Here is a 9,688-nt window from a genome sequence, read left to right as displayed (position 1 = left end):
AGTGCTGCCGCTGCTACAAAATAAGATCACAGGGGTCTTACTTCCCCCGTCCAGATTATTTGTGCCGACAAAACAAGACTTTGGTTGCACATTGGACTGGTGTGAAGCAATCGTTCTCTCAGGCTTCCCAACAACTTTGACTGGCATAATCTCAGTTTGGTTTATAGCCTCTGGGATTACCAGATTTGTAGTGAGATGTTGAATGTAGGGAGGCATTTATCAGTTTTCTCAGCACACAGGGGCACCTTTAAGGAAGGCTTCGCCATGTGGCAGAGTTGGAAATTAGCCTGTTTATCACTGAGGTTCACATGTCCTATGCCATTTGAGTTCAGGATCCACACCCTTGCGTGTGTCCACGGTTAAGAGCAATTCTGACACTTCTTTCTCACTCCAGTGGCAGTTAGAATGGAAGTGAGTGGAAATGACATGATAATAGGAATAGTCTATAATGATGTTCAAAAATGTTTCTTAATAAATCAAAACGCAAATGTTACCAAATTATTTGTGACATGCCTCATGGTTGATTGTGATTCTCAAGTCCACACTGTGGAAAAAAAGCTGAAAAGCACTCAGAGAGTGGACCCTGAGGGCCAGCCAGGAGCCTCAGGCTGCCTTCCCTCCTCCTCACCCCCACCACAGGGCAAGCCTACTAAGGGGCACCTCTGCTTCCTTCCTCTTTTACTTTCTGGGTCTGGAATCAGGACAAAGCAAATCAGCATCTGGCATCGATTTGTTACTCTTTTAATAACCCTAATACATCTTGGAGCACTCCATTTACTTGGCCATTTTGACAAAGCTATTTTAAAGAAAAGCATTTATTTGTTCAGCTTTTGATCAGAATAAGCTCAAGTGCCTAAAAGTAGAGACCCTGGTACATCTCTGTATTCAACTGCCACCTTCCCCCTTCCTCCCCTCCCCAGCACAGTATCTTACTCTGTAAACACCTTTGTAATTTTTATTTGTCTCTACCTCTTTTTTTCTCATTTCTTCACTCCAGGAAGGATACTGTGGGATTGGCTTATTTTATTACAGGGCCTATTAGTATGCTGGTTTTGTGCGAACCTGGTCACTCCATCCATAATACAGGCTGCAAAAGGCCAAGAACTCAAATTCTCCCTCATTTGGGGAGGGGGGTATGTCCATGATAGTCCCTTGTCCCTTCCTTTTGAAACCCCTGGCCTCAGCTTTCCTCCTTTCCGAAATGCCAGAGAAAAGAAATGAAGTTGTCTAAGGTGACCTGTTTCTTCCCCAGGGGGCTAAGCCACGCTCCCAGTCCTCAAAGAGCCGTTCACTTTCTGGAACTGGATTTTCCCATATGAATGATGTAGCATCCAGCGCACTGTACCTGGAGTCAGAAGACCCGGTTGCAAGTTCGGACACCACCCCTTATCAGCTGCGTGACTTAGGTAAGTTACTTCAGCTTTCTGAACTTATTACCCATCCTCAGGATGGCTGGCTTGAAATGAGTATGCCTACACTTTGTTCTAGTATCACTCTTAAGAGGGAGGGAGGGAGAGGGAGAGAGAGGGGGAGAGAGGAAATCTACTGACCCGTTTCCAGGGGAGATTCAGGGAAGCCCTCCCAGGACTGGCCCCAGGCACCTTCCCGGTAGCCTGCATAGCCTCCCTGCAACTGTTGCTAGCCCCTGCCCCCAAGCCACCCCCGGCGCACGGCTAGCTTGACGTAGCGCAGCTCTTAAGTAGGTGTGAGTTGTTGGAAAACTGCGAATAATTCCAGGGTCGGTCACTCCCATTTACTCTAACGTGCTTCTCTGACCGGCCGGGTAAGCCCGCCTCTCCTCGTTGGGGTCCCATCCCCCATCTGACCCCCACTCAGCCTCCTCCTTCGGGAAGAGCAGCAGGCGGAGAGCGCGCGGCTCACCCTCTCCCGGGCCGCCCCCAGCCTGCGCCTTGCCCTCTGCGCCCAGCTCGCCCCGTACTGGGGCGTCCAGGAGCTCCCCCTCCGGGCGGCGCGCTGTGGCCGCCGGCGGGGTTGGCAGCGGCGCCCACCGCCCGGCGGCCCCGGCGACTCACCCGCCCGCCCACGTGCGTGGAGAGGAGCGAAGCGCAACCAGTCGCGGCGCCTGCGCTTGCCGCCGGTGGGTGCCTTACCTCGGAGGCCGGCGGGGGCCGTAACCCGAGCCCCGCTGCCACGACCCATATTTGCATAATTCGGTCCCCCCCACCCCTTCTTTCAGACTCAGGGCTGGAGATGCGAGTCGGGCTCCCCTCCGAGGCGTCGTCTTGCCGGTGGTCAGCGCGGGGGCCGCAGGACCTGCCGGAGCGCAGGCGGAGCGGACCGGCGCACGTGGTAAGAGTGCAGCTTTCTTTTCTTTTTTCAGAAACGGGACTTTCCACATTTTTGCCGAGGGTGGGGTACCTACAAGGGTGCTAATCTTGCTGCGATTTCCTTCCTTTCCCCTTTAATTTTAATCTCCAATTGGAAAAGAGCGCGCAGCGCAAGCGAGAAACTTTCCCAAATTTTCTCTGGGCGTTTTAAGTCAGGAAGATGGCCGTCCGCGGGAGAACTAATTTCGCGGCGGGCAGTGGGAGAACCGGAGCGCCGGAGGAGAAGCAGAGGCAGCTCACCGCCGCCCCGGGGTCCTGACCACTGCTCGCGGGGCCGGGCGGGAGCGGACTCGCAGCGGCTGCGGCCGCGGCAGGTGAGCGGCCGAAGAACCGCCTGCAGCGACGCGCTTCTTCCACGGCGTGGCGCCGTGGCTCTCGGCCGCCCGGCCCCCCACGAAGCTGGGGCCGTCCTGGCCCGCTGCGGGAAAGGGCAGGGCCGGGCCCTAGAGGCTGTCCCGCGCTCTCGCCAGGCCTTTTCTGCTTTGGGGGCGGGAAAGGGTCTGGCAGGCGGCCGCTCGCCAGGTTTGAGCAATTGAGACCAACCTCCTACAGGGCCCCGGCCAGGCCAGGAGCGCTCCGGGGGTGGGCCAGGGCGCGCCGGGAGATAGAAGCGGTCTGTGCAGCCAGCCAGAACCCACCGCTATGTGGACCTCTGAAAAGTTTTTAAAAATTGCTTTGGGAACTAAGCAGAAAGGTTCCCATCGGGGCCATTTTTTTTTTTTTTTTTTTTTACACGCAAAGGGAAAAGCGCGTACGGTGATGGCGACTCGAAACTGGCGTTAGCGTCACCGTTTGCTGTCACTCTGGACCTCGCTCGGCTCCCCGAGGTGGCTCTTGGCCAGGGATAGGAAGGATATTCCTCCTCATGTGTGTGTCCTGGAGTAGCGCTCGGGTGCGGGCAGAGCGCACCTCCGGAGGGTAGGCTTTCGGGGGTGGATGACTGCGGTGGCGGCAGGTACAGGCGGTGAAGGTGAGGATGGATGTCTTCGCAGAGCAGCCTGTTCAGCAAACCCAGGCGCCCGCTCTGCCGACCAGGCATTCTGTTGGCGAGGCGAGCGCACGGGCGCGCTGTCAACAGGGAGGTGTGTAGCGTAAGGTGTGCGAGTGGGTGTGTGAAGAAGGCGGCGGGGGCAGGAGTGTGTGCAGCGGAAGTGGAGCGTGTGTGAGTGCAAGAGTGTGTGCGCGTGTGTGGCGGGGCAGGGTGAGTGTCCAAGCCTCCATCTGGACGCCCCCACACTGCCGACCGCCCAGACGCGCCGGGAAGGGCGCCCGCTCCGCGCAGCAGCTGAAGGGGGGCGGGGAGCGCGCGGGCAGAGGAAGGGGGGTGTCTCCGGCTGAGGATTTCTCTCGAAGCTCCCCGCAGTTATCTGCTCCTCCTAGGGTCTATCCCCCCCGCCCCAAGGTGCCCAAAATACTTAAACAAACAAACAACCCCAAACCTGTTCCGTTTTCGCTCCTGTATAAATAGAACATACTTTCCAAAAAAGCAATACCGCATTCACTCTTATCACCAGCTACTTCTTTCCACCAAGTAATTCAGAAAAAAGCAGTCAGCTTCCGTGAATGCATGCAGCTTTTTTTTTTTTTTCTTCTCTGCCTCCTTTTGCTTGCGGTTTTGAGCTGCCAAGAAAGTGAGTAGGGGTTTGACTGTAGTGTCTCGGCTCCGCTCGGTTTCTTTCCGAAGTTTAATTTTCCGGAATGGCTCCCAAACAAGGGCTGGGGAGGCGGAGCTGCCGGCACCGGATCTTCGCCTTTTTTGGAAAGTCCCGGAGAACCGGAATTCCTCCCCGCCCGGGAGGCCGCGCCGCAGCCTGGACCGATCGCTTTCCCACAGTGGCCTAAGCCGGGCCCGTGGCGCGCCCTATCCCCGTCCGGCCCTGCGCTCTGGACCCGGGCGGCGGCTCGGGCCCCGCGCCCCAGACCCCCGCGGATCCTCGCGGGCTGCGAGCCGGGAGTCGCGAGCCCGGAGGAGCCCGCGCAGCCGAGCCCCTATGCAAATCGGCCATGTGACGGCAAAAGCCGCCTGGCCCAGCCCTGTTCCTCAGTCCATATATGGGCAGTGACGTCACGGGCATTGAGGACCTGCCCATAAATACTTAGAGCAACACTTTCCGTCTAACCCGGAGAGCAGCAATTGATTAATAGCTCGGCGAGGGGACACACTGACTGTTATAATAACACTACACCAGCAACTCCTGGCTTCCCAGCCGGAACACAGGAGAGAGTCAGTGGCAAATAGCCATTTTTCTTCTTAAAAAAGAGCAACTTGTTTGCTAGTTTTATTTCTGTTAGATTTTTTTTTGAGGTGGGTAGTTGCTTTTAAGTGTGGAGGGCAAAAGGAGATACCTACCTAGGCTCAGTCCAATCCCTCTCCAAAACGGCTTCTCTGACACTCCAGGTAGCGAGGGAGTTGGGTCTCCAGGTTGTGCGAGAAGCAAATGATGACCGCCAAGGCCGTAGACAAAATCCCAGTAACTCTCAGTGGTTTTGTGCACCAGCTGTCTGACAACATCTACCCGGTGGAGGACCTCGCCGCGACGTCGGTGACCATCTTCCCCAATGCCGAACTGGGAGGCCCCTTTGACCAGATGAACGGAGTGGCCGGAGGTAAGCCGCTTGCCCCCTTCGCGGACCGGGACCCACGCAGCTCGGAGATGGTGGGGGGGTTTCGGTGCATGTGCAGGACTTGGAGGAGAGGGTCGGGGCGCGAGGTGGACGGTGTTGACTGAACTGGCTTTGAAGAATGGAAGGGGGTGCAGGAGGAGCCCGCGTGAGCGGGGATCCGGGCGTTGGAGCTGGACGCGCGGGCAGATGCACCAGGTTGCCAGCGAGCGAGCGTGCGTGCGTCGCGGCGCGCCCAGCCCCCGGCGGGCGAGGGGTGAGAGTAGGAGAGGTGCCCCACCAGGCTTCTGGGCTTGTGCAGGCCTTTCCGCTGGCCGCACCCCAGCCTCCCCTCTCCCGGGGTAGGGGCAAAGTGACGGGAAAGTTCGGGGCTCTGGAGGAAAGCTGCGCGTCTGGAGAGCCGAGCGGCGGAGAAGCCCCAGAGGAAAGCGTCCGCCGCTCCCTCCTCGGCAGAGGAGACCCGGGGAAAATCTCGGAGCGCGCTCCCCCTGCGGCCTGCAGGAGCGCCCCCACCTGCGCGCCGCCCGCGAAATTGAGGGGGTTGGCCAGTTGGGGAGGAGGAGGTGGAGGGAGGGCAACGGCGGGAAGCGGCCCCCTGGCTGCCGAAGGAGGCCCATCGGGCACCGGTGCCGCGAGTCTCCTTGGCGATGCGGTGGAAAGTGGTCTCCCGCAACCCCCGTGCCTTCCCCGAAGCCCTGCCACTGTCTTTGGGCTGGGGCGAGGACGCGCGGGTGTCGGGCAATGCTGAAAAGGTTGGGAGGGGAAGGAAACCTATAGACTCCTTCCATCGCAGAGCCCGATTCCCTCCAGCAGTGGGAGAGGGAGGAAAGGAAGGCACCTGGGATGGGGAGCAGCCGGGAAATCATTGACCCCCTTCTTTGGCTCACCTCTCAGGCTGACACCTTCGCGGCAGTGGCTTGGATCAGTCTTCTGGGTGGTGTCTGCCCCAGCCATGAGACCCCCCCCCACCCCCCAGGCAAAGGAGAGGGAGAGAAGTTCCAGGCAGATGGGGAATTTTTAATACTGTTGTTACTATTTTTGGGTGTTTTTATTGGGGACTAGAGCCACAGATGGCTGTATATGGGGGTTGGGAGTAGCTCATCTGCTTTCCTGGAGGTAGTTTGCATCCTAGACTGTCACTGACTGCCACAGTAGGATCTTGGGCTAGCCTCTTCTGTCTTTGGGCCACAATTTCCTCACCTGTTGAACTCTGCCTCAGCTCTACAGTGCTAAGATCCTGGGCCTTGGGGTTGGACTCATGTGAGACGGAGGTGAGAAGGGATTCTTGGCTGCATTCTCATTGCTCCACCTCCATTCTTCCTTTCCCCTCCCCAGATGGCATGATCAACATTGACATGACTGGAGAGAAGAGGTCCTTGGATCTCCCATATCCCAGCAGCTTTGCTCCCGTCTCTGCACCCCGAAACCAGACCTTCACTTACATGGGCAAGTTCTCCATCGACCCCCAGTACCCCGGTGCTAGCTGCTACCCAGAAGGCATCATCAACATTGTGAGTGCAGGCATCCTGCAAGGGGTCACCTCCCCAGCTTCCACCACAGCCTCATCCAGCGTCACCTCTGCCTCCCCCAACCCACTGGCCACTGGACCCTTGGGTGTGTGCACCATGTCCCAGACCCAGCCTGACTTGGACCACCTCTACTCCCCACCGCCGCCTCCTCCTTATTCTGGCTGTGCAGGAGACCTCTACCAGGACCCCTCGGCGTTCCTGTCGGCAGCCACAACCTCCACCTCCTCCTCTCTGGCCTACCCACCACCTCCTTCCTACCCGTCCCCCAAGCCAGCCACGGACCCAGGTCTCTTCCCCATGATCCCAGACTATCCTGGATTTTTCCCATCACAGTGCCAGAGAGACCTACATGGTGCAGCTGGCCCAGACCGCAAGCCCTTTCCCTGCCCCCTGGACTCCCTGCGAGTTCCCCCTCCACTCACTCCACTTTCCACCATCCGCAACTTTACCCTGGGAGGGCCCGGTGCTGGGGCCGCAGGGCCAGGGGCCAGTGGAGGCAGCGAGGGACCCCGGCTACCTGGCAGCGGCTCCGCAGCTACCGCTGCCGCCGCCTATAACCCACACCATCTGCCGCTGCGGCCCATTTTGAGGCCTCGAAAGTACCCCAACAGGCCTAGCAAGACCCCAGTGCATGAGAGGCCCTACCCGTGCCCAGCAGAAGGCTGTGACCGGCGCTTCTCCCGCTCTGACGAGCTAACACGGCACATCCGAATCCACACGGGGCACAAGCCCTTCCAGTGTCGGATCTGCATGCGCAACTTCAGCCGCAGTGATCACCTCACTACCCACATCCGCACCCACACTGGCGAGAAGCCCTTTGCCTGTGATTACTGTGGCCGCAAGTTTGCCCGGAGTGATGAGAGGAAGCGCCACACCAAGATCCACCTGAGGCAGAAGGAACGCAAGAGCAGTGCCCCCTCCTCGTCGGTGCCGGCCGCCTCCACCACCTCCTGCACTGGGGGCACGCAGGCTGGGGGGACCCTGTGCGGCAGCAACAGCAGCACTGTTGGTGGAGGGTCCCTCGGCCCTTGCTCGTCTCGGAACCGGACACCTTGAGATGAGACTCAGGTTGACACACCAGCTCCCTGAGGCCCTTCATCCACTGGAGCTGCACAACAAACACTACCACCCATTCCTGCCCTTCCCTCATTTCGTTGGGCTAAGGGCCTTAGGAGTCTAGCACTGCCCCCACCCCTTTCCACCTAGAAGCAGGTCCTTCCTAAAAGTTAGCCCACCTTAGTCTCTCTTAGGTGAGCTGTCACCCCAAGGTAATGGGGAGGCTCAGAAGGGGGTTGGGTGGGGGTCCCTGGCCTAGAGGGCTGAGGCATGACCCTACTTTAAAGGGTTGTTTGGCTAGGTTTTTTTTCCCCTCTCTTATTTTGACTGGTTACAGGTTTTTGACTCTGGATGTCAGAATTGATCTGAGACTTTTTCTACAGTAGGTTGGGAGACGCTCATCCCTTCAGGTGGGGATAGCAAAAAAGGCAGAAGCAAAACTGATGTGCACTTTATGGCTTGGGACTGATTTGGGGGATGCTGTACAGTGGGTGAAGCATGGCCTTTATAAAGCTGCATTCTGTGGCCCTAGAACAGTGAATCAAAGCTTATCTAGTCATCTCAACCCTTTAAGCAATATGTATTATAAACTCAGAGAACAGAAGTGCAATGTGATAGGAGGGACATAGCAATATCTGCTCCTTTTTGAGTGGTTTGAGAAATGTAAAGACTATTTTTTCAGTGTATATCCATTCAGATTTTGTGTATTTTTGATGTGCACTGTTCTCCAAGTTCTGAACCTTTGGGAAAAAAAAAGTAAAGCATTTATGATCTCAAAATGAGTCAGAGGTTAACTTATTTAAAGGGGGATGTACATATACTCTCTGAAACTAGGTAGGGTGCATGCAATTGTGTTGGAAGTGTCGTTGGTGCCTTGTGTGATGTAGACAGTGTTACAGGATCTGCATGTAAATGGGTTGCCTTACTATGGAAAAAAAAACCATCACTCCCTGGGTTTAGTATGGCTGTATATTTCTGCCTATTAATATTTGGAATTTTTTTTAGAAAGTATATTTTTGTATGCTCTGTTTTGTGACTTAAAAGTGTTACCTTTGTAGTCAAATTGCAGATGGGAATGTAAATAATGCTACTGGAGCTGACTTGTTTGGTTATTAGCTCTTAATAGTTGTGGAAATATAAATGATTTATTCTAACACGAAACCACTAACTAAAGTTCAGATAAGGAATGGTTTATGACTATGGTGTAAATAAATACTTTTCAACAATATTTTTGCTGCAGAAATTACTTATGAAAGACTTATTGGGTGGGACTCAACAGTACCCAGTGGGTTTTAGTACTCTGACCAAGCCAGGATCTCCAAGTGTTCTTTGCTAGCCTTTCGACACCAGCCCTCTTGCCGCAAAGCAATCTTCATTCATAATCAAACGCTAGCGTTCCGGGGATTTCCCCCATGCATTAGTGTAAAAGTGGGGAGGCGTTGTTTTGACTCATTGTTCCGTCCTCTATAACAGCCTATAACTTCTCTCTGCTCCTGAGTGGGCTCCGGAAAATAAATACTTACAAACAAGTGCCCACTCGGAGACTACACATTTGTGGCTGTTTTCAGAACCCTGACCAGGGCCAGGAACTCAGACGAGATGTGGCTTTGTGGAAAGTGTGGTGGCGTGGTCAAGCTGGAAATGACTTTCAGGTTCCAGGATTAGTCTCATGACCACAGAAAACATTTTGAAAAGCACTATCGCCTCTTCAGATCAAAAATGCACTCAGACATTGCTGATGACAGCATTAATAGGTTGCCAAAGGAATTACCCCAGGACTCATTTCTCTCCAGCCTTGTCTCCCCAATTACACCGATTCAGAAGGATCATTACACTGCCATAGGTTTGGTGGGTCCGGAGACTATTAAATGTTCACCTTTTTAGATAAGTGTATACCAGCCTTAAGAAAACCTCAAAGACAATCTGAATCAAATAGGCAAAAATGGTCCTCCATGGCACTGGATAATGGTTTGCAAAACAATACACTATAGGGGTCATTTTACTGCAAGCCTTTTGCGGTGATTTTAAAATATAAATTCACACCCCCCAATAGTTATCTATGTATCATACAATGCAGATTGTCTTTGTGAAGTTATCTTTCTTTACTCTAAAATTGGACCTAAATATCATTTA

The 9,688-nt window shown here is 54.9% G+C and overlaps 1 protein-coding gene across 2 annotated transcripts; it reads left to right on the top strand.

Annotated features, from left to right (window-relative positions):
* Window positions 1–2,211: 2,211 nt before the first annotated feature.
* On the top strand, window positions 2,212–8,714 carry EGR2 (early growth response 2). 2 transcript variants are annotated; one of them, XM_024115713.3, is made up of 3 exons: window positions 2,212–2,310; window positions 4,847–4,955; window positions 6,306–8,714. In XM_024115713.3, exons 1-3 carry the CDS (start codon window positions 2,212–2,214, stop codon window positions 7,553–7,555), a joined length of 1,458 nt encoding a protein of 485 aa, XP_023971481.1. In that variant the 3' UTR covers window positions 7,556–8,714. The 2 variants fall into 2 exon arrangements, with proteins under 2 accessions (XP_023971481.1, XP_028337723.1); XM_028481922.2 differs by lacking the exon at window positions 2,212–2,310 and adding an exon at window positions 4,476–4,746.
* Window positions 8,715–9,688: the final 974 nt, after the last annotated feature.

This window comes from Physeter macrocephalus, chromosome 20, assembly GCF_002837175.3.
Source record: "Physeter macrocephalus isolate SW-GA chromosome 20, ASM283717v5, whole genome shotgun sequence".
In the NCBI taxonomy this organism is placed as follows: domain Eukaryota; kingdom Metazoa; phylum Chordata; class Mammalia; order Artiodactyla; family Physeteridae; genus Physeter; species Physeter macrocephalus.
This window is presented reverse-complemented; position numbering and strand designations above follow the sequence as displayed.

What these genes read in the sequence shown, in the direction of transcription:
- EGR2 (XM_024115713.3), top strand. Translation starts at nt 2,212, where the DNA reads ATGCGAGTCGGGCTCCCCTCCGAGGCGTCGTCTTGCCGGTGGTCAGCG. An exon ending in GGAGCGGACCGGCGCACGTG is followed by an intron (nt 2,311 to 4,846) that starts GTAAGAGTGCAG and finishes TTTGTGCACCAG; the next exon opens with CTGTCTGACAACATCTACCC. An exon ending in GATGAACGGAGTGGCCGGAG is followed by an intron (nt 4,956 to 6,305) that starts GTAAGCCGCTTG and finishes TCCCCTCCCCAG; the next exon opens with ATGGCATGATCAACATTGAC.